This window comes from Amblyomma maculatum, chromosome 1 (genome assembly GCF_055883805.1).
Source record: "Amblyomma maculatum isolate TAMU_Amacu chromosome 1, ASM5588380v1, whole genome shotgun sequence".
Classification (NCBI taxonomy): domain Eukaryota; kingdom Metazoa; phylum Arthropoda; class Arachnida; order Ixodida; family Ixodidae; genus Amblyomma; species Amblyomma maculatum.
Window position 1 is genome coordinate 121256876 of NC_139344.1, and position 24747 is coordinate 121281622.

Consider the following 24747-nt stretch of genomic DNA (forward strand, 5'->3'; position numbering starts at 1 on the left):
AACTCAAACCTTCTGCCAGAAACGCTCGCCCCCTGTTTTCCTGCTACAGAGTTGTTGTTAGCAGCATGAGGTGGCGCCACCAGTCCCATCGCTGGGGCAGCGGTTCGTCTGGCGTCGCCGCCGCCGCAGGCGATGGGAATATTTTACTTCTTCTGATCGAATCAGGCGAGTACCACAAACAAATTTAGTATTAAAAAATACTAGCGACAAAATGCGATTTCTGTGCGAAATCTGAACTGCAAGGATTCCGCGGTTTAGCTGGGAGAAGCATTCTACAGCGCGGGTCTAATTATGCAACACCCTGTAGAAGCCTATAACAATGTCGCTTTAAACACCACTTGTACAAATCATAATTGCGCAATCAAAGAGACGCTTATACTGGTACATGCACATCACTGCTTACTCTTAGAGTTGACAGCGTTGTAAGGAGCTAGAGATCTCTAGTACAGCTGGAGCAATCCCTTGGTGGTCATGGCTGGTTTTGGCATATTCTGTGAGACGGTGACACCTCTTTGTTCGGCTTACTGAACAGCTGAATTCCACGAGCTGCCTGAATTTGTTCCCGCCGGGGTGAGTCGAAAATTTCCCCGTTTCCGGCTTTGTACAGTTCGTGTGAGTACTTGTACTGAGTCTAGGAGCTGTGGAAAGCTTTGCTTTAATGCGCCGCACGTTTGGCAGAGTGCATCGAGTTGCGGTTCGTTGCTTCGTGCGAGGCTCTTGGTCGCGCTTTGCTTCGCCTGCGTCAGCTGCTCGAAAGAAAAGTGGAGGTTATTTGGCTCCGATCTTTTTCCTCGCCTGGAGAGGTAACGCGTCCGCCGAGGGCAGTGAGAACTCGTCCCCGACTTATCGCTGAAAGTGGCTGCCCGTGTACTCCATCAGTGTCGGCAGTGCACGTGCACCCGCGCGCGGAAGTGCAAGAAATGTGCTGCGGGTGGCGTAACGGCGAAACTCGCGGGGCCTGCCCATTGTGCGCTTATTCTGATATGAGCAGAATCACAGCGTACACACGAGTTCTATAGACGGCGCTCTCGCCGCTTTGTCTGCTCATCAAGGACGGAGAAATAAAGAGCATTAAGCAACAGGTGAAAAACACAGAAGGTAAAAATTGGATAAATTCGATGGAAAAAAAAAAACAGAGTGTGGAATTATGCCGAAAGTGGAAAATGCAGATCAGGAAGGAAGCTTTCTTTGATAACTCAAGAGGCAGTGCCCTACTTTTTGAAGCTACATCGGGGTGCCTTAGAACACGCAGCTACAAAAAGAAATTTAACAATGGAGATGACGCATGTGCTGTATGTGGTAACTCCAGTGAAACAATTGACCATATTATACTCGAATGTAATGGTATCCATCCGGAAGTTGATGCAGGCGCAATCACTGTTCCTGAAGCTCTGGGGTTTAGAGATAACAGTGGCCGGGTGAATAAACCGGCGGTGGAAACTAGCAAAAAACGACTGGAAGATTGGTGGCTTAACAGCAGAGAAGTGACATAATGTTAGTAATGTAGGAACAAAAATTTAATAAATTGAATGATGGTTTAGTAACCATTCTAAATCAATAATTAAGATATAGGGAGAAAAATGAGCATGATAGCTACTGCTACCACCCCGTTTCGAAGGGGACGCTCCTATATTCCATCCATCCATCCATTCCATCCATCCATCCTGCCGCCCGTCTGCTTACACTGTGCCGTTCAGATTGCCGTTATTTATTTTTGTTTTCATTTATATCTGCTATTTCGACCGTCTTGTTTTGTTGTTTCGATTCGTTTGCGTTTGTCACCATATTTACAACCGTCAGTAACTGGCGTCGTTTCCAGCAGCTTCTTTTGCAGTGATAGCTGCGTGTGGAACATTTACCGTTATACGGTGTCGCTGCGGTCTTAGTAAAGTGTGTCGTAATGAGGAACTCCCCCATTTCCCTGTCGCCAGCCAGACCGTTATCCAGGACGAATGATGAGTGCCCTGCATCAAGGATTGTGTGGGGAAAATAGTCACCGTCAATCTGGTACACACACAAGCACCGGCTACAGTTCAGCCATTAGAGAAACGGATGATGTCTCAGAGAAACGGCTAATCACAATACTGTGTGTGTATGTAGTGCTTTGTTAGGTATATCGTTGAGCAGCGACGGTCCACATGATATTAGCAGGCACTGTGTTTCAGGTCGATAAAGACGCCCGTATTGTGGCGCTAAAGCGATTTTTTTCCAGCACCTTGGAAGCTTATGATTTTATTAGGCGTTATTTGTGCCAATTCTAGACACCTGGAATTGCTTTCTCTTTGAAGATGTTGGGTGGCTAGGTTTATATTTATATTGTTTTTTTTTTCTTGCTTCTTAACGGTATCTCTCTCCGCACTTTCTCTTGGAACGTTTGCAGCAGCCATGAAGGGTGCTGCATTGCTTTTATTGGACCAAAGGGCCTGCATTGGAGTGAGGCGTATGTGCTAAAAAAAAAAAAAAAAGGATGATGCGATGTTTCTGAGTAGCTGGTCGACCTTGGTTGGGGCAGCAAAAAGTTTCGCCTTGGGAGAGTGTTTTTTGGAGCTGCAGTGAAAGGTCTGTGTGTAAGGACAAATTAGGGAAATTTAAGGGGTTGTTTTCTTTAAAGGGACAGAACACTGGAATTTAGGTCTCGATCGTTTTTTGCCGCAGTGGAAAGATTGATGTCTAAAATGTTCGATTCCATAACGGTTTTGTTAGAAACGCTGTAGAAAAGTTTTACCGGGAATTTTTCGATCAATGCGTGTGTCCGTTTTTATGTAGTCCGATGCTGGAAACCATGAGCAGCGACCGCGATGACGACTGGTGGTCAGCAAAAAAGACGTACCGAAAACAAATATTACTTTCACTCGCTAGACAGTAATCAGACATTTTTTGCGTAGAGTAACGTCCTTTTCAGTTTCATACTCAATGCTGCTACGGCACAATAACGCACGACCTCGTCGACGAAAGTTTTAGTGGGCACTGTCATTGCTCCATTCACGAAATTGCAAACACTCTGGTGCTATCTAGTGGCAAAACCTGAAAGCGTACCTCTCGCGGTGCGAAAGCAGGGGTGGTTTTTATTTAAGGACGCACTGGAGAGAGCGCAAAATATAATAAATTTTGGCAAGCACTCCTAGAAGAAAGGAGAACAATGTGCAGTTACGAAAATCAGCGATATTTGCTGACATGTAGTCACGTGGGGGGCTACACTGAAAGTACTAGGGCTTCTCCGCTAGATAGCGCCTCGGTTGTTTTTATGCGATTTTCAATGGCAAATTAAAATTGTAAAGCCTCTTTTTTATATTGTAGTGCTCGATCTGGTACTGTATGAGGCAAGATCATTTCATCTCCACCATAATCTCATGGCATATTTTGGCCAGTGTTCTGTCCCTTTAATATTACGAATTGTACTCGTAGAAAGGGTGGTGTTGAGGGAGAGTGGTTATGAGGATAGCTAAGGCGCAGTAACTGCTTCCTTCACTTTATTGGACATCTAAACCTCACCGCGATTGAATGGATGAGAAGATGCGATGGGGCGAGCGGGAGTGCCCTGTAATTTGCCCATATGAAAATTTAGAACAAAACACGGGAATTCAAAGTGCACCGCGGTGCTCTGCCGCGGCACTCTTCCACTACAATTAGCATCTCTCAGATGAGGTTCAATCGTCTATTCAAACTGGGCTATTCGATCGTATACCTCTCCCCCGCTTTCGATGAAATCAGTTTACCTGCCCCTCCGTCTCCGTGGTAAGGAGCATACCCGCTTACATCTTGTATGTTCCTTAAGTGTTATTTCTGCTGACATTCATTTCGGCATAGTTTTTATATGTTTGTTGCAAATGCGCCCGAAATATTGCGTTTCCAGAGGACCACAGCAAACTTTTGGGGTATATTGTGTACTGTCCTCACAGTTAACTTACAAAGTTGTCGTAAAAAAGTCAGTTTGTGAATTGGATAATATGACAGTTCAGTAATACTGTTCTCCTTCCCTCAGCCGCAGGGAAAGTGTTCCTTATGCTGCTGAATCCGATGACCGAAAGTTCACAGACTCTTGAACCAAACACGATTTTGAGACTGTTCTGTTTGTGCATTAGTCAGCACAGCGCGCTCACTATAATGGGTTCTGTTCTCCCTAGCAGCTCTTGCCTGCAGTCTATGATGTGAAGAAATTTCCATCCATACGGGTGCGTTTTCGTGTTCAGGACTCGAACTTTTGCACCCTCAGAATAGGCACGAAGTGTGGCTGTCAAACTCATAGAGTGGCGTGCGATATCTACAGTTACCCTTTTCCTGACTGCTTTGCAGCTTCGCGCGTCTTGATTTCTTTTGCAGTCGTTCGACTGCTTAAAGGGCGCTAGTCCCTTTCGTGGCCATTCTGCGTGTTTTATTGCAAAAGCAATACTGCTAGCACCTCGAGCCTTTGGCGTGTCGTGGCGCCTCCATACATGACCTTTCACGTGACCATGTGACGTCACGCCAGACCGAGAGACGGGGCTCCAGCTCGCGCCATCGGATGGTAGCGGTATGTAGCGGTGAGTCCATACACGGCGCTGTGTCGCAGCCGAGAGAGGGCGCTCGCTGTTTGTCACGTCACGCTAGGAGGAGAAATGTGGCTCTGGCTCGGCCCCTCGCAGTAGTCGGGGCGCAGCCTTACGGTATGTCGGATGATGCATATAAGGCCCATTTAAATGGGCAAACAAGAAGCGATAATTAAGCTATACTAGAAGCAACCAACAGCAGCATCCGTGCTTTCGCATTACTCCAATGTAGATTCTGCAGTGCTCTAATTTGTTTTTAGACGAAAGCTGAACAGTCTGTATGAAAAACTGCTGACGTGCTGTTTCAGTATGAACTAAAATTACTGAACCTCCAACGATGCCCAGATATGTCTTCTTCCACCTATTTTATTGGCGTCATGTTTCTGACGTCCGCATAATGTTCACGGCGTCATTTTCTGGAATATACTGAAAAGTGAGAGATAGAAATAAAGCCTCTATCAAAAGGGCCAACCTTAGCAAACCCGGACGGAATTATGTCATAGGAACACAGCCTGGTTAAATACCCATTGGAGTACCTTATCTTACAAAGCTGATGAAAAGAGGAAATTCAATACAGAAGACATCGCAGTCGTGGGCTTCGCACTCGCCCGTGGCGCAACGCGCATGCTTTCTCCGCTTTTATATACGCCATTTGAGCGAGCTCCCATTTGGAGCCAGTGGCGCTTAGCAGTTGAGCTAGGCTTAGCTCTGAAATGATGCTGGGCAAATCGCAGTGTCAATAGATAGATGAGTTTATTGCTTGGAAAAGCAGATAGGCCGGCCGGAATGTTTGCCATCTGGCCGGCTATACTCTGCACTGGGAAAAAGGAGAAGAAAAAAGGTCGTGATGGGCGACGTCGTGTTGAAAAGAGGTGTGTCAAAGCGGCGTCTATTCTCAGTTTGTAAATATTTATAGCCTTACATTATTTAATAACATGCTTGATGAATTACTGCATATTTTTCAAAAAAAAAAAAAAAATCAGACAGCACCCGTTCATCATTTGGCACCCTTGCCCACGCTCCCTAGTGATGGCTCAACCGTTAGGGCGCTTAAACTGCTGATCCCGAGAACGCGGCTTCGATCCCGGCCACGGTGGCTGCTTTTCGATGGAGGGGAAACCCCAACTGAAACTGGTCGACCGTCGGTAAACGACTTGACAGCTCGGTAGCCGGTATTCTCGGCCTGCCAATTGCAGCGCCAAAGGTGGGGCCCTGGTTGGCTGCCTTTTATGCTGGTTAATAGTTGGTTAAAGACTTTCAGCCAACCATAGGTAAATGCCAGGGAATTAGTCTGCGCTCAACGCTCGGCAGCCAGACAAGACCCAAAATAGTGCCGTGGTTGGCTGCCCATGAGGTTGGCGAATTGCTATGTGTTTTTAGCGAATGCACTGGCATAATATTGGTACAGCTAGGGGCAGCAGAGCAATGTTTTTAAATAAAAATTATCAGCAGCATGAACATGCCCTCCTTTATTTTACATTTTTGCCGTCGCAAGCTTAAAAATGATTGTAATAACTTCTCTCGACTTGCGAGGGTCACTGGCTCTGAAATGAGCGTGTCATGTGGGGGATATATAAGCTCGCTGAAAGTTGCTGTTAGGTGTGTGTACATGTGCAGCGCGATGGTGTCTTGTTTCGTATTGTTTTTTTTTTTTTTTGGTGCATTTTTTTTTACGGTCTACATGATGGCCATGGTCACCACGGACCCGAAATGCTTGTGTTATGTTCACTGCCAGACGTCTGCAGCTTGAAATCTGCTGTCTTAAGAGGTCACTGTATTTGTGTCAGCTTTTCAGAATATTCTGAGAGTCACCAAATTTCTTTCGTGAGGAACATGAGTGCTTTGTTGGCGATGTTACAGACTGACATTTGAAACAATTCAGGCTACGTTTTGCATTGCTAAGGTGGACATTTCAGCAAGGTCGACCTCCGATTTTGGTCCATCATCGGTCCCACCTTGGTAACCATACTTGGACTTAGGTTGGTCAGGCTACTTGTCGCCGTTGGGCCTGCATAGGGCCACCATTAGCCTTACTAGGCGAGCTGATATAAGACCAATAACTAGGAACGAGGTCGGCCCAACCACGCTGACCGGGTTTGGGTCAAGGTTGGCCATTTTGTATGCGGAATTAGGCCAGGAAAGCGTAGCAGGGGGCGGCTGAAAGTTGGGTGGGCGGATGAGATCAAGAAGTTCGCAGGGGTCAAGTGGATGCAGCTAGCACAGAACCGGGTTGAGTGGAGAAATATGGGAGAGGCCTTCGCCCTGCAGTGGGTATAGTCAGGCTGATGATGATGATTAGGCCAGCATAGGACCACGGTTGATTTTTCCGTTGGGACGCAAGGCGCCATGCACCGTACCATAACTCACTGCTGCAATCTGCCTTATTGGCTGATTCAAACGATGGAGCAATTAGAACCAAATGTTGGGCTAAGTGCGTTTGGAATAGAGAAAAAGTTCCACAGTACCAAGAAAGGCGAACAAAGAAAGTTGGAAAGGTGCCCGTACTGTACTTGTCGTTCTGCGTCTTTTTTAGCGCCGTGGAACTTTTCCTTTGGCCCAAACGATTCCGGTGGTTTTTTCATCATTTTGTGTTTTTAATTGAATTACATTCCTCGGCACGTCCTGAGTCCAACACAAAAAAAAAAACCGTTTTTAAAAATTCCAATTAGAAGTATTTAAAAAAAAACACAGCAAATCGAAACCGAAACTGCTTTCACGGCCAGAAACGATGTCCCAGTCGACGAAATGGTGACGTCACACTCAGCATTAGAAAAACATTTGTACACTGCTGGTTGGTATGTTGGTTTGTGGGGTTTAACGTCCCAAAGCGACTCAGGCTATGAGAGACGCTGTAGTGGAGGGCTCCGGAAATTTCGACCACCTGGGGTTCTTTAACGTGCACTGACATCGCACAGCACACGGACGCCGCTCCGTTTCGCCTCCATCGAAACGCAGCCGCCGAGGTCGGGTTCGAACCCGGGTACTCCGGCACAGTAGTCAGGCGTCTTACCACTGCACCACCGCGGCGGGGCATTTGTACACTGCATTGGATGGTGAAAATAAAGTATTTAAATCATGACGCACTGCATAAAATGTCTGAGGTAGTTCACTATAAGCCTCACAATTTCAAAATCACGCGGGAAGAGGACATTAACGCTTGTATACTGTCTGTGACGTCAGAAACTTAGTTTTGCCCGCAGAAATACTCTCAGCCATGAAAACGGCATATTTTAAAGCCGTATTGCGCGTGAACGGATTATCGTACGGCGCCCAGATTTTGTAGAATGCGTCATGACGGAGAGGAGAACCTGTGGTAAAATTTTCACTACAATATTCGAATGTCAAAAAAAAACACAAAAAAACCCGGAGTTGCCCTTTAAATCGGCCCAAGGACCGGACGTCACATGATGTCCTTCCGCTCTTCAAAATCCACGGCTGACCCGCGAAGAGAAAAATTAAGGTGCCTTGAGGAACTCCCTGTCCACGGAGTGGCCAGTAGGGCGGGCAGATACCGAGGGGAAATTAGGCCGCGCCCAAGCCTAGTCAGATTGTTGCCACTTATTTGATTTTTACAAGTGAAGATCAAAATCACAAGTGAAGAGTCAATGAATGTATCGCTGTTTTTTCATGCCGCGTGTGACCTAGACTTAATTATGACGCCAAAGCCATCTCTCGGCTGCTGAAACCGAAACTGGTGAAAAAGACATTCAATTAACAATTATTTCGCGGTTGTAGGCCAAAACCGCGTGGTGATCCATATACTCGAATGTCTTACGGACCATTAACAATAAAAGTGCCACCAAAATTTGGTGTTTGTACTCCTTGAATTCATGACAAAAGGACGCTGGCAAACCTAACTGCGCCTTGTCGCTTGGTGCGAAGGCAGGCGAGGACAATGCGTGCATTTTTGAAGGCCTAGAAGATGCTAGCGCTGCATGTAATTATGCAGCGGTTCCTCGCGTTGATGACCGAGGAGACGTCGTTCGTGAAAAAGTTCCTGCAGCGTACTCACTCGACCACTCACGAGAATGATGACTGATATATGGCTTCGCGCATGTGCAGGACGTTACTGGAAAACGGTTCATTACGGGTCTGGAAGATGACATGAAGAGTGACAATTCGGGCTAGTTCGCTCATTATCGTTTGGTTTGGTTTGTGGGGCTTAACGTCCCAAAGCGACTCAGGGCTCATTATGATACTCTTAGTTAGCTAGCTTCCTTTCTCTTAGTTTCGTTTGCATTGAGTTCTACGTGTGTCTTCGTTAGTGTCGCGCTCTGAATAAAATATTTTTAGTGATTACCGTAAAAACCCGCGCATAATATGAATCTGCATATAATTTCGGGATATCAAAAAAAAAAAAAAAAAGGAGAAAAAAGTTTTCGTCCGCGTATAATGCGAGCGAGGAAAGATCAATAAAAGTACTTATTTGCACTACATTTTGCTTTTGCCGCACGAGGAGTACGCTCTCCGCGCTTTCGCGTCCAACGTCACCGCGCACCGGGTGTTGATTAGTGCCACATGCAAACCTTCATATGCCGGCACTGGTTCGCTACGCTTCTTGCGCCGACACACTATGTCGAAGAATTTTACGCACCGTGGGAAGAGCAGCTCACATTCGGCCCGGCAATCGCGGAAGCCTCATTTTGTGCTCGGACGCGGGACGGCAGCGCACGAGCTGCAAGCTAGCATGCGCCGCGCTCGCGCCTTTTCGCGTCTGGTACCAGGCGCAGGCGCGCGGCGTATGCGCCCAGGAAGTGTTCTTGGATTCTGTGTTTTCGCGATCGTCGTCGTCCGGTGTATCGTTTGCCGAGAGTCCCTTGCTGAAGACAACTTTCTCATACCTCTAAACGCGTTCGGTGCCCCGCATTTCTCGAAAGCGCGACCGACGTGCTCCTTGCGAATGGTGGTCAAGCGTACACGATTTGGCTGTGTGGCCAGCATGGCTGGAGAGACCCGTGAGCGACCCGTGCAAAGCGCCGAGTGATCCCTTCGCTATCCTACATCTTACAAGGTGCGATCGACCTTCTGGTCGCTTACGGGTCGCGGGCACCGTGGTGGTGAGGATCGCGGGGTCAGCGTGGTGAAACCGAAACCATCGAAACAGTCAGCCGGCGCCACCGCTAGATTATAGCTAGATATTGCCTCCTCTGGCTGGAAGCCTGATTCTGATAGCGCTGATTAATAACGAGGCCGAAACTGCGAATTTAAGTTTAACATTGTTTGGATCTCCGTATAATACGAGACAGAAATCTTACATTAAAAATTGGGGGAAAAACCCTCAATATTATACGCGGGTTTTTAAGGTAGTGTGGATTTCTTAAGGCACTTTGATGTGTTTATTTGTCGCAAAGAAAAGTGTAATCGATGCCGAGCTGCATGGTGTTACTAAAGAACAAAAACACTAGACATGAGAATTTATTTATTAGGATATTAATTGCCCCAGTTTCAATTTTTCTACTTTGTTTTTTGCTTGATGATTTTTATGATGTACTTTAATAAAGTACTTTTATGATCAACTTCTGCCATCACACATGTGTTACCGCAACAGTCGCATATATGCCATTCAGTAAAAAAAATTGCAGTCCAGTCCACTCAATCATGACAGCTGTAGTTACAATGAACGCTTGTTTATCCCATGAAAATATCTAGTATCAGAGCAATGGCCCCCAGTCTTAGATGCAACGTGCAACAAACAACTATGACTGCACAGCTTGGAAAGAGTGAATGCGAAGATGCCAGAAACTCACCCCTGCAGCCCAAAAATCGTGCTTTTCACAAGTGCAAAGGCAGAATAGCTTCTCCCCACAGCCTCCTTAACATCTCGGAAAAACTATGACACCAAAAGAAAAAAAAAAAGATTTAGGGGGCAAAATAACGCTATAACTCCCGTCCGCGGAATCATTTGTGGATTCTTGTTCATGTACACGCACTTTGTTACTCGCTTAATTGCTGATTCGTTAATTTATGCCTTTGTTACCTTATACACACTCATTAGCATATATATTCGTGGCTACCTTGTTATGTCAAACACCACCTTACATGAATATAAAGCCCATTTTTGACCAAGCCATACGAACGTGTCTGAGTTGCCTGGGAGCATAGCGTACATGCCTGACTCAGTAACCATTGGTCCCAGTGGGTTTGATTCCCATCTCGCCTTTCATCTCAAGAGAGCTACTCGAGTTTGCAGTTCCTGTCAACTGGGCCATGCCGTGTTGTCTCGTGACATCACACAACCTGTCGATCAATCATTGCCTAGCCATGTCACCTGCCATCTACCACCTACCAGATGCATGCTTGTGATGATCTGCTCACTGTGTGGACAGCCCAGCATTTCTTTCAGTGTTAAAAATGCTGCAAGAAAAAAATGCTGAATTCAGACTGTGCATGGCCTGCACTCGCTATCACTGCATGCATGCAGGCCAACTGGACAAAGTGCCTTAAGTTGAAGGTCAAGTTTGGTAGGTGTGAGACAGGGGCAACGTTGGATGTGAAACTGCTGTGACAGCCACTAGATAGAGTGAACGTGCTACTGCGCATGATACCAAGGGCAGCAATTTCAACCCGTCAGGTGGCATAGGTCGTTTGCGTGATTAGCCCTGCAGCGTCTAAGCTGCTATCGTGCACTCAGCACTCACTAAGGATAAGTCCAGTGGATAACAGTGCCTCGACATATGCAGCATTAGTATCTCCCCTTAATAGGTCCAGAAAAAACAGATTGCAGTCCTGAAAATCCCCATAATGAGGCACTTGAATTCGTGCCGAACCGTTGATGCATAGCTGATCGGTCTGGTGCCGCTTTTGTTGGACTTTGTTAGTGCATGTTGTGACACTGACATCGCACATCCACGAACTGATGAATCCTTCAGAAAGAATTACGAGCGATTTCCGACACCTAGAACTCTGTAGAAGAATCTAACACCGTAGGTACGTGCCATATTGATTGAGGACATCATTATCAGCTGCTGTCAAAATTTTAAGTATGATCACCTAACTCTCTGCAACGGAGAATTTTAAATTCTGTCAATTCAGAACAAAGAGTCTTCTATATTCTGCAGAAGGCATTAAAAAATACTTCAGAGTGCACATCGCATTATATTTGAAACCATGTGCAATGTAAGTAAATCAACCTTGGCAGGCTGGCTTACCAGCTTGTAGTAGAAGGTAGTTTTCAATTATTTGGGGTAAGAGCATGGCAATCAAGTGCAATGAAGGTGGCCAAATGAATTTACTAAGGAGAGTGTGGAGTATTGAAAAAGCGAAATCACTGAGAGGAGACGTGTGAGTTACAGAGAATCGGTAGAAGTTTTACGCTGAATTTTTTGGTTTAATCCTATAGGCGATCCAGAGCAAGTTTTTTTGCCCCACAAAGCCGAAGAGTATGAATCAAGGGTCAAGGTGGGCTGCTTGACTGCAGCATATATTTACCTCCTTTACATATTCTGAAAACTGCCCTGGGTCAGCGGTTGAAATATGCTGTATAACTTTGCTTGCATGGTTTGGTCCTTTGCATATCTAGCATTTACTGTCAAACTTTCGGATCAAACTATCATTGGCCCTCTTGCAGGCCTCATTGCTTGTATTTGGCATATTAGTCATTTGTGTGGGCTCATGTTGGTGGGCTTGCAGGGCTACAGTCGCAGCCATTGTCAGTTCCCAAGGTTGGGCCAGGTATGTACAGTCCCCATCAAAAGTATACAGTCCAAGGGGTTGACTTCTATGATTTTTAGCACTATTCCCTAACATATCTGGCAGTCCAAAGCTTGGCCAGATTGAAGACACAAGGTCCTTCCGCTTTTGAGAGGTTATGGTCAGTGATGATGCAAAACGAAGCATGACGAAGGACTCAGAAGCAAACCTCTTTAGCTGTATACTTTTGATGGGAGCCTGTGCATAGGGACCACATTGTGCCGAGCATTTTTGTAAGCGTAGATGTCATTAAATCAAGGCTTTTTTCTGTACTATGGTATTGGATCTTTTCAGTTGATGTTTTAATCTGTTGCTTCTGTCAATGCAGGCCACGGTCAGCGCTGATTGTAGAGTCGAAGAAGCTTGTCACAAGCTACCGATGCGAGCCCAGCGAGATGCGCCTCTGTGGCGAAACGTACGGACAGCGTATAGATGCCGCTGCTGCCAAGTGGGGTGATGACGTCGGCTGGGTCTTTCAGCAAGAAAATCAACATATCACTTTTGCGAATTATAAAGATGATGTGAGTAAATTACGCGACTACCTATTTATCTGGAATTGGTTTGTGAATAAACTCTTGTGTAGCATATCCTGTAGACCATCTCAATGACCTGTTGTTAATTTATTGCATCCCCATATCAAAAACACCCAAAAGCTTGGCCCCATTTGCCTCCGCACAACGCTGTTGCATGTGGGCCAGTGTGAATCTGCATGGCCCTAAAATATACTAGCATTGTACCTGTTGTCCAAGAGCCACATACCGTCGCTATTGTGCATGAATTTCTACCATGCAAGGAACCAGGTTTGTAGGTTCTGCAACATGAATGTTCACTTCCTAGCTTTGTGCAATGTATTATAAAAAATTTTGCATTACATATGAGGGCGGTGTGTTAATGCAGTTCATATGCGATGAAAATGCAACATTATTTTGAGGCACTTTATTCTTAATAGAATTTAAGCAGCTGTTATAAAACGGCTTATTTCTACTGGAGAGTTCCATTATTGTACAAAAAGGGACACTCTGAGTACATAATTACAGTGGCCTCTTGTCGACTTGATCTCATGTGCTTGAAATATCCGTGAAGTTGAAGGTTTCATGTCACACAAAATAAAGTCCTGCAGAAGCCATGCACTTGTCATCCTGACCTCGAAGGGTAATCGTAAAATTTGTTCCAAGAAACCCCGAAAAAAAAAATTAAATGTCTAGCACTTTGCGCATCCCAATAAGTGAGTCTGTGCTAGCAGCACACACCTGTCACAGCCTCTGTGGACAGCTTTGTACTTTGTGTGGCACGCAAGTCATGCCGCCCACAAAGAACTGTGCTGATCATTGCGAATGCACCAGATGTGCACTTCTCACCGCCGCTCTGTACACTTTACGCTTCGTACAAGGGCTGCACAAACCACGTGGGAGTGAACTGTTTGTTTCCTAGGACAGCGGCAGCATGTTCCCCCTCCGCAGATAGCTGCATTGTTTGAGGTTTGCATAATTAGGATTTTTATCGGGAATTATGGAAGGCATAAATTTTTATAAAGCACCATCTAGTAAATTTTGGTGCTTCAAATTCCGGATGTTTCAGCGGCCAGTTCGAAAATTCCTAAACACAGCATGGTCAAATCGAAAAAGAAAAAATTCAAGAACCTTCTCTCAGCTGCAGCAACCATAATTTACTGTAAAGATTATTGTAACTGTTAGCTAATTAACTATAATGCACTAATTAGCCTTTAAATTAACCAAGGTGAGTGGCTTGTATTGTATCAAGAAGGGAGCCGAGAGTCACACGTCAAGAGTGCATGTCGAAAGAGGGTTAAGTGCACGAGCACCGGTATATATATGCCAAGTGTACATGACCAGGCAAGCTGGTTCCCAAGTATAGAGAAAAACAAAAGTACAAATGAAATCCATAGAAGTTCGACATCATGGATAAGATGATGCCACATCAGTTTTTTAAACGAAGAAAAAGTAATTTTGTACAGCCCTGCAGCAGGATGAAATTTGGCCCTTTTTCCGATGAAACATAAACTGAGTGCATTAAGCCTAGTCCACATGAGCCGCACGGGAATTCGTACCAGCTGTGAAATGCATGTGGGCCATAGCACAGGCAGTTCAAATTCAGCACTGCAATACTTAGCGGACATTGCGCTTCTACCGAGTTTACTGCATGTCTAATGCACTAAGTTTTTTGTGCTGAAAAAAGGGCTTTAGAAATGAGATTGTTTTGGTTTCAAAAACTGATATTGCATCTTGTCCATGGCTTTGAGCTCCCCATCGGAATGAACCATATTACTTAATTAGTCAGTTTTAGGTAATTGTAATTGGTAGAAAAGTTACGGTAATTTTTATCCTTCGCGGCTGCTTTTATATTTATATAGCTGTTCCTATATTTAGGAATTTTCGAATGCATTTGCTAAACACCTGGTATATCAAAGCTCAGTTTCTTATGTAACGTCTCATTTTTACAACTTCAAGTTGGCAAATAATTACTGTGCAACTGATGCTTAATTCTTACTGAATGTAATGTAATACTGATACAACTGTATATAACACATGCCAGTATTCACCTATATGGTGGAAAGACTTGGAGGCTAATGAAAAGGCTAGAAATTAGACGGGGAACAACACCGCTAGCTATGAAACAAAAAAAAAGAGACAACTTTAAGAAACAGGAAGAGAGAAGAATGTGTCTAGGAACAAATGTGAGTTGATGATATCTTAGTTGGAGTCAAGAAGAAATTGGCAGCTAGGGTATGTGATGCAAAGGCAAGAAGGTGGTCACTTGGGTAATTGCTTAGAGTAAGGGAATGGTTCCCAAGAAAAGGCTTGTGATGATCGCTAGAAATTAGGTCAGTAGTGGAAATTAAAACAGTTCAGGAATGAGCTAGCCACATCTGGCTCAAGACCGGGTTAATTTTAGGGATATGGGAGAGGCTAGTTAAACTGCTTCTGCTGCTGCTGCTGTGGCTGGTGGTGAATGTAAATGAATATTTGTGGACTGTTTTAACCAGTGTCGTTTTGCGGGACACAGCTGATGTAGATTATGTACCTTTAGCTTTCCTCTTTTATGACTAGTCCCATTTTTGTGTTTCACTTCGAATTTATCATTTTAGAACATGCTTCCTGTTCCTAAACTCGTAAGAAAATTGAAAACCTCGTATGCATTTTTTTTTCTCACATTTGTTTAAGGGTTGAGGGTCTGATGTCATTAGACAAATTTAGCACTGTGTAATGTGTTACCTAGACCGGAGTACTGGGAGCCCATGCAGCATTAGTGCTTATGCACAGATTTCCTTGAGGGTGCCAGATTGCACCAGGTACACTGCAGCTGTGCACACGCCTGCCCAGTGCCTCTCTTAGTGGCCTGCAGCATTGGGTCTAGCTAGAGTCTTTTTACTCTGGTGATGGGAACACAGTATGCGGTATGCTAAAGGTGTCTATAATGACTGTAATAGGCATAGGGGGATTGTTCGTATTATTGTATGGTGATTTCTTTTTGTTTTTAATTTGAAAGGTGGACCGTGTTTGCAAAGGTCTGCTGTCTGCTGGTTTTACCAAAGGGGACACAATTGCCATCTGGTCTCCGAACACGTACAACTGGATTGTCCTTTATGGCGCAATGGCAAAAGCTGGCATCGTTTCTGTGAGTACAATAAGGTTTTATAATAATTTTTCACTATAAATTTCATTAGGCCTTTCTTTACTGAACACATTTTGTTTTAGATTGTCTAGTCGAAAAAAAAAAAAAAGCATTGAGTCTAATTGGGTTTTCCAGTTGGAAAAATCTTAACTTTGTGTTTGGAACCAACTGGAGTGCAAGGTGCATTGCAATCGGATGTTTTAATTAGACTGGCCGTAAGTCAAAACTTTCCTTCTGGTTCTAAATACACAACTGGTTCTAATTGTGTAGTATTTGGAACCAATGCCTTAATAGGAGCCTACACGGATATTAATATATATTAACCAAGAGTTAATATGACTGTTGGCTCCTAACACAAGTGTCATCTCCTAGTGGATCAAACATACAAACACTAAATGTCTGAAGAGGTGATACAACTTTAAAGTATTCAATACACATGATTGAAATAACTTTCTTCTTCGGGCTTATATATTCCATTTGAGGCACCACCCTCCAGCTGGAGCTAGTGGCGCTTGTCCATTGAGTGAAGTTATTGTTTTTAATCATGACTGCATTGATAGAGGAAAACATGAAAATGACTGCAGATTTAAGCCGCTATTTTTTTTTACAAAAACCTAATTCGTTTACTGTTGTGTGTTTATAGAAAGCTATACGCAGATTGCACTCAAGGAAATCATTGGCTTTCAATTGGTAGCTCCCATTAGAGTGTCCAGTCAATCTTCCCAGTTGGAACAGTAGAACCATTTGGAAGCTATGTCAAATTGGACATTGCAATTTGAGCAGTAAACTAATTGGGCATTCTATTGCAAAGTAAGGAAAGCAATTGGTCTACCTTTTTGTATTCAAGAGCCCAATTGACTGAGCTATTGAGTCCACTTGATTTTAATTGGATCCAGTTGTAATGCTCAATTGCCTAGTCATCTGCTCATTTGGATCGAGCGATAGTTTTCACCTGGGTAACCAAGACAAAAGTTGTAAGGTTAATTTGGAATGTCACCAGTAAACATATTTTGATGTTTCTTTGGCTAGTGAAAATTTTTCACCACATCTGGAAGAACTTTACAGGCTGGAGCTCCATATGTGTGGGCTAGTCATTTGGTGTGACATAAGGTGTAGGCAAAAAGGAAGAGACAGAGATGAAAAGGCAAGCACAAGTGCTTGTGGTTTGCCTTCTGTTCCGTCATTTCTTCTGGTAGCTGATATGTGTTCGCCTAAAGCATTTTCTGGTAACTCTTTCTTGCCATGTGCTCATCAAGCAGAAAACATGATCGAGTGAAGCACTTGGGCAGAAAAGTAAGAAATGGCTTAGGAGTGTAAGCATAAATGGCAAGCATGTAGAATAATAGGATAGACTAATGGGAAACTGCTGTCAGCATAAAAATAGCAGCAGCAGTTGTAAAACAATTACCAGGTAACCTTCAAAGATTCTTCAAAGTTCATAGCTACTTTCTTAACCTTGTCCTTGCTATGACATCGTAAGTGGTTAGTTTGTGATGAATGGAGGTGGTTACACATGCAGCTAACACTGAAGCTTAAAAGTATGCTGCAAAGTGAAAACGCTAAGCTGAACGGGCCGGGGTTGAATTTACACTGAGTGGAACTGTCGTGGTCTGCCTGTTTCTTGCGTCCAGTGGCTGTGGCATTGTGAGCTCCCACACAAGGATAGTCTTGCCTTGAAAACTCGCACCTCCTCTTCACAGGCATGCAACTCTGAATCTTCACTTAGTTGTTGCTTGCGGTACCGTTTGTGACGACGTTCACAAAGTTCTTCCACGGATATTCCTCTGGGTTGACACCAAATGAGAACACTTTACCAAGGGACTGAGTCACAAGCCATGCACACTGTGACTCTGTGACATCGACTAACGCTGAATGTCATGAAACTGACCCACTTGCAGTCGTGGGCAAAAGTGGAGATACCACGCGAACCACAGCAATTACTGTTAACCTTGGGTGAGAGGGCAGGCGTATCAAAAGCGGCACCCTATGCATATCTCCAAAAGAGCTGCTGTGCCATCAGAAAATGCTGGCATGCAGTTCTACATGTGGCATGGTCTCTCTGCTTTTGTGCATGACTAAGTGGTCGACTGCTGAACTTGAGGATGGATAAGGGATCAAATCCCGGCCAGGGCAGCTGCTTTTTGAGTTAAAGAACCCCAGGTGGTCAAAATTTTCTGAACCCTCCACTATGGTGTTCCTCATGGCCTGAGGCACTTTGGGATATTAAATGCCATGGACCGAATCAAACCTGCTTGTTGCCTTATACAGCTAACACTGTACAAGCAGCCTGGGGGCACGGCAATGGTGAGTAGTGTATTGGTGTAAGTGAGCAGACATGTCAAAAAGGAAGCCTAAGGAAAAGTAAATATTCAGGGTACTATACCTTTCAGAAATTATGCTCCTATTAGCAGCATGTCCAACCTGTGGACAGTATTTCAAGGAAAGGAACAGGAGGATGGGGCTTCAGCCATATAAACCCCTCCTTCCTTTCTGCCTGTTGGCAGCACACCTGGTCGATAAGAAAACTTTTATATTGCTTCTAACTTTTTTGGACTCAGGGACTTTCGATTGCCCTTCAGATTATTCAGTTTTCATGTCACCGCAACCATGCAACTTTTTTTCATTTTCTTTTTTGCAGGCTGGTGTTCACCCTGCTTACACTGCTGCAGAGTTTGAAAAAGTAATGACAAAGGTTAGTCATCCTTCACCTCTCTGGTTGTTTATAGTAGTTTGTACCTGTGGGTGCATGCACTAACGTTCGCTGAACTAATTTACATTACCTAATGCACATTCCCTTCACCTTCTCAAATATACCATGGCCCTGCATTCTAAATTGATAATACAGTTTCAGCCAACTATTGCATTCCTGTTATCATTTATAGGTGACTTGATGTGGTAAATTTTGTAAAAACAAAACAGGCTCATGCTAATTGTATGCAGGAATGCATGAGTAAAATGTGGTATTTGCATGAAGTAGACTGTGAAATTAAGACGTCAAAAGGCAGGCAAAGGTGAAGTAGAAAAGAAGGCAGTGTCATGCCATGCCACTGTTTAATGTAGTTTGGTGGTACATGGAACACATCATTTCAATTTTCTAGTGATTGTACTCAGTGCCAAGGTGCATGTTTTCATGGTGCTTCCTCCAACAGAACATTTCAGACCAAGAAAGATTACTGGCATGTTTTTTTTTTTTGTTTGTTTGTTTGTTTCTTTACAATATCGGCCGTAGACAAAAATGGCATGTTCACAGTAAAAAGGTCGTGCAAGATTGGTGAAATATGTTTGAATTTAGTGGACAAGTTGGCTATTTATTCAGTACTAATTGTTAATTGCACCATTAGCATTGCAGTGATAATAAATCTGCAATTCTTTTAGTTTGGCCTACACTGTATTCATATTATGTATGAATTGTATATTTATAAAATACGGTTTATTTGTATATTTAAGGGTGTGTACAAATGGATATATTGATGTGAACATCCCTTGACTGTTTTCAACTATTTTCTTTAGCCCTCAGATAACATTTGTTTCTATTGTTGGATTTTTAAAATTTGACAGGTCACATTGCTGTGCAGTGCAAATGTCAGGTACCCTATTGTCTTTTTCAAATATCTGAAGAGTGAGTAAATATGAGCATACAGAAGAGCAGCGTATAAAGTGGGCAGCTGCATAGCTTCTCAATACAAAGGCAGTTGTGACAGCCTGCCATTCATGCTGAAAACAGATGGGTGCCTTCAGTGGCCAGCAGAACTGCTGCAGCTCTGCAGAATACTAGGCCTGGGGCACCACTGCAGTGCAGGGGCTAGCTGCCCCAGAATCTTAATGGAAAACACACAAAGTCACAGTGATTTAAAAAAATTAAATAAAAAGCTTCTTTTGATTTAGTAGCAGCGGCAGGGTATTGCACCGACGCAACAAGTTGCAGATGTGTTCGTCCCTAGGTGCCACTGCCAAGGCTTGGTTTCTGTTTCACATCCTCCCTCTGAGGTAACCACAGATATCTATGGAATGTACACTATAAATCCAAAAATCTACCTGTGTGTGTATTTGTATTGGATGCCCACAAAGGATCCACATTTCTTCATTGTCTGTGTCTAGATGCAAACATGACATATGCACGTGATACTGTATCAGGATATTTATTCCTAGACGTTTAAAATATTTTCATTCACATTATAAGTATAATGGTGGTAGTTTCATTGGTAGATGGTAGATTCAGTGATGGTGTATGTAATCGTGGGAATGAGCATAACAGCTGAGATCAGATATCTCACTGCAAACCTGAATAACCACCATATGTTGGAAGAATATCAACTAATTTCTCCGAAATACAATGGAGCACAGTAAATAACAAAGTAAAAAAAAAAACATAAATAATTTCAAATAAGGAACCTTTATTGTACAGCATGCCTGGTTGCAGATATATCTGTTGTTTTTTTTTTCTTTTTTTGCACTGATAAAACCGCTTTCGAATGGAGGGCTGGAATGCTTCCATATGTAATCCGGCACTATACCTGCCAGGCAGTGTGCTGCTGTTATGTGTTTGTCTCACTGTGAGTGCTGTAGGAGGCTGAATGGGTCAGGATGTGTAAGCATACTTTTCTGCAAAGATAGGGGAACATTGGCATATCCACGGGACTTTATTTTTACTAAAGGAACCAAATAGCCACTTTGGGTATCTGTACAGAACATGTATAGTGAACATCTAGAGATTTAAGGATTAGCTGATATATTAGCGGACATTGAGAGAGTAAAATAACTCTTACATGGATCAACTTTCAGGTCAAGCCCACTTATGAATTATATCAGGACATTTTCACTAAATTTGTTATACATAATATTTAATGGGAAAACTGGGGTTAACGGCAAAAAATTGTTTCAGAGAGCAGTTACAGAAATGGCATGGCCGCCTCTGTAAAATTTTAGAGCATCGTGCCAGAATGAACTTGTTTGCAAGTGTATTTTTTGTTAAGGCTGTGTAGCATTGAAATTGGGCTTCGGAAATGCAATCCACTAAATGAAAAGGGGTTTATTGCCAATCTCTAACCACCTGTAACAAATTGTCTTTAATGTGGAGTAATTCTCTAATGAAGAATAATGCAAAAACACACCGTGGAACATTTTGCACTCCCATACTTAAAATCTCACACCTGTAAATAAATATGCAGAAGAACGGAGGCACTCAGCTGCAGAAATTCCTACTGACCAACTTCCAAGGCAGTTTGAGGGGCTGACCATATTAAGCTGGACTAGCCAGTCTGCCACTCGGATGCTATTATTCAACTGCTTCTGAAAAGTGTGCCTCGTTATGGCATGAGTGTTGTTGTCATAATGTCGGCTTGCGGAAATTCGACCAGGAATGGTACTATTTAGAGCCTTCCTTCCTAGACACAGGTTCCAGGCATTATACACTGCACAATCTTTGCATTTTCATGCTGGTGCTTGTGAAAGAGCTGCCATATGTCTTCATCGCTTGGAAATAACCACTAATGGAGCTAACATCTATGTATTGCCGCAATCTTTCATACAGTGGCCTGTGGCAGGACCTCCTAGTTCTGTGATTGTAACATGGAAGTGTATTGACGTCGCCCATAGAATCAACAGCTTCAATCCTCTAACATTTGCATATAGTACCACTTGTGATATCGAAAATTGTTCTTCAATTCCTGACAGATGGGGTGGTGACATTTCTGCGTAGTGGCTCTTTTTTGTCATTTGGCTATTTCTTTAATGTCTAGTTTTCAGGCCTTAGTTTCTCTAGTTAAGAAAATAAGGAACTGTTAATTATTTCATGATGTGGCAAACATCAAGTTTTCACGCTTTCACCTTTTTATTTACATAGCACTGTTCTTTTTTTTTTTTTTTTTTTCTGTGTGTCTCAAGCTCATCACTAATAGCATGCTCATTGGAAGGCACTAAAATCTCCGAAGTTGCACAGTTGTGCATTGAAGTTTTTCCTATATAGTCCAGAAATAATTCTAAAAAACAAGCTTAGTTGATTGAGCATGGTACGAAAAATTTGGAGATTGTGGGTTCAGATCCCACAAGTGGCATGCTGTTGTTTCTTTTTTATCACTTATCCTTTATCGATTCAGTGATTGCACTATTGAGTTCACATGAACGTCTCAGTTTAAAAAAGAAAATACCCTGGTACTTTATTTCCTTCTGTGTTTCCTTGATTTATTTAGAATGTAGTAAGTGATATTTACAGATTAAAAACTATGTAGCAGTTGTCTCAATTTTTAAAATGTGACATATTTATTATAATCTAAAATAGTGAAAGTACTGGAAAAAAACGATCATTGTTTGGAATGTAATTTCAGAGCATGCATTTTTTTGTCTTTTTCATACGCAGGTGCGTTTTACAGGCATATTCATTCCGGAATCATTCAAGGTTCTCAAGTACTACGAGACACTTTGTACCATGATTCCTGAATTGAAGGATTCCAAACCTGGGCAGCTGAAGTGCAAGAAGTGAGACTGTTACATTCTTTTTATTTTTCTAATATATAAGGCTAAAAAATTAATTTCATGGGTGTTCTGTTAAGTACATTTTAGAATATATGGGCTCTTGTCCAAAAAGAAAAGGGCTTCTGACCTCAAAAAGGTCTGATATTTTGGACTATACATCACAGAGGTTTGAGAGATACCATAGTACTTTGTACCAGTATGCATTTTTCATATCTTCAGAAGTTGGAATTTAGATAACGGTCCCAGAGGTGCGGAGTTTTTCTGCAAAACGTTTACAGCCAAACCTAACTACACTGAACATATCCATCACACTTCATTCATTCATTATGAGATCATACCATTATATTCTTTGTTATACCCTGAAAACTGCCATGAAGGAGTGGGAGAGCTGAGCCAGTTGTGCCAGCCTGCACCATCATCTTAAGCCTGCCATATGATGTTACAGGTAGTTGGTTTTTAAATTAATTGCAGCAATTCTGCACCAGACTATTCCAGCAGCAATAAGCCACGGCGAGGGCAAAGTAGCGCAAGCTACCTAAGGTGCACTGGCATGACTTTGCTTTCTTCCCTTAATGCAGAATGAAGAATGTGGCCGACAGAATTCAGCCCAACACTCTCTTGCTTTCTGTAGCCCTTTGCTGTCTACTACTATTTGTATACAGTGTTCACACTTTTTTTCACGTCTCCGTCAATGATGCTGCGAACACTGTTGTTAGCAAAAGAGGCAAATGCACAAGCCAGGAATAAACTTGTTTTTTAAGAAACCTAAATAATGCAGAGTTACGGTCCTGCTAGAGTAACTGCACTTTTGCACAGCACCATCATGATACTCAAGGGTAAGCCAAACTGGTGACCACGAGAAAGGTTTCATAGCGTGATTCCACAGGCCTTGCTCGTGCTCACTCTACCAGTGCCATCACTGTCCAAGGTTCCAGTCCTTTTGTACAGCAGAAGAATATTAATCCAAATTTCAGGCTAAAAAAATTCAGTTTCATTAAATTGAAGTACAAAGTAAATTGTTGTACCTCTAGTTATGAGATGGCGGAGTTGCTTGACAGTGGCCACATAGTGGACGCGTGATCTGGAGCCAGTATTGCAGCTGGACATCTTTCACTTTGTAAATTTGGATTATAATTACAGTGACCCTCCGGGCAACTCTGCTAAGGGTGAGGAAAATAAAATGAAAATAAATGAAATGCACACTTCTTAAGAAGAGTTTGAGAAAACCGTGTTCGCTGAAAAACAATGACCATAAAGAAAAATAGTTCAAAGTTCAAAAGACAGGGTTGAAACCAACATCTTTTGCAACCAATTAAAAACCAAACATATTTATGTATGTTTTCAGGACTGTACATGTTTTTGTACATATCTTTACTTTTTTTCTTCTGATTGGTATATATTGTCACGGGTAAAAAGAGAGAAGCAGCAACAGCCGGTTAGGTATCCTGTGGTCACCTGTGTACTTCGGTCTCTTCATCTTCCATGAGGGGCCACACCATTGGCAAGAACTGATGCCACTCAGACATTTTCACAGTACATGTTGTTACCCCTCTCCTCAAGAGAAGAATTGTCCCGATTCTAAAAGGATAAAAGGGGAAAAAAAAAAGAAAAACGTATATGTATTGTGGAACTGTGAATGGCAGTATTAATAGGACTCTTTGTTTTCTGAATTTTTCATTTTTTCAGAGTTCTAAAAGTAAAAGATGTATTACTTTCTTTTACTATAGGACTGTAAAACGTTTTCTTTACTGTTCTACAGCTTTTTTCCTGTGCAATTACTTTCGTAACAAGTATTTACAGTAAGCATTGATACTTACCAACCCACATTTCTGCTTCTGGTTTCTCGTAATGTTTTTCTCGTTCTGCCTGCTTGACTAATTAGATGACGCTTACTAATTAACTTTTTAAACATTCTTCTAAACACTCAGATGTAAATAGGACAGTTGCCGAGCATCACAAAAATAGTCAAACCCAGTTGTTTTGGCAAGGAGCCTTAGCATAGCCCTTTTTATTCGGCAATAATGAAAGCTCGCAAATTTGTAATAATATGACATGATACGCAGGCACCTGTATTACAGTACCTAGATGAGTAGGCACGCCGACCGCCGAGGCGCAAAGCATAGTTCACTGCTTCTACGTTTCATGACAACAAAGTGGCGGTGCCGGCATTGCCCTACCACAAAATGATGTGGGTCATCTGCTACTGATGTCGATTAATCATTCGATAAAGGGCCGTGTTTATGAGTAATTGGAACCTAGGGAACACCTGTTACGTAAAAATAACTGCAGATAACTGTTCTGACAAACCATTTTTGGCTCCAGTCCTTTGAAAGTCGCAAATCAAAGGCCTTGTGTTACCCTGTCTCTCTCGCTCTGCAGGCACAAAAATTAAATACTCACATGGTTCAAGAGTGCAGGTAAGATAACT

General features: G+C 43.0%; 1 protein-coding gene across 2 annotated transcripts in view; it reads left to right on the forward strand.

Moving 5' to 3' along the window:
• The window catches only part of LOC146203742 (medium-chain acyl-CoA ligase ACSF2, mitochondrial-like), a 145335-nt gene that overhangs the window by 74833 nt on the left and 45755 nt on the right, over positions 1–24747 (forward strand). Inside the window, exons 1-5 of one of the 2 annotated variants that reach the window (XM_084588919.1) lie at positions 345–570; positions 12544–12736; positions 15723–15851; positions 18487–18540; positions 22204–22322. In XM_084588919.1, the coding sequence (XP_084445045.1) occupies positions 12611–12736; positions 15723–15851; positions 18487–18540; positions 22204–22322 (428 nt within the window). In that variant the 5' untranslated portion in view covers positions 345–570; positions 12544–12610. Of the gene's footprint in view, positions 1–344; positions 571–12543; positions 12737–15722; positions 15852–18486; positions 18541–22203; positions 22323–24747 lie in introns of those variants that run through there. The other variant, XM_084588918.1, reaches the window with a different exon arrangement.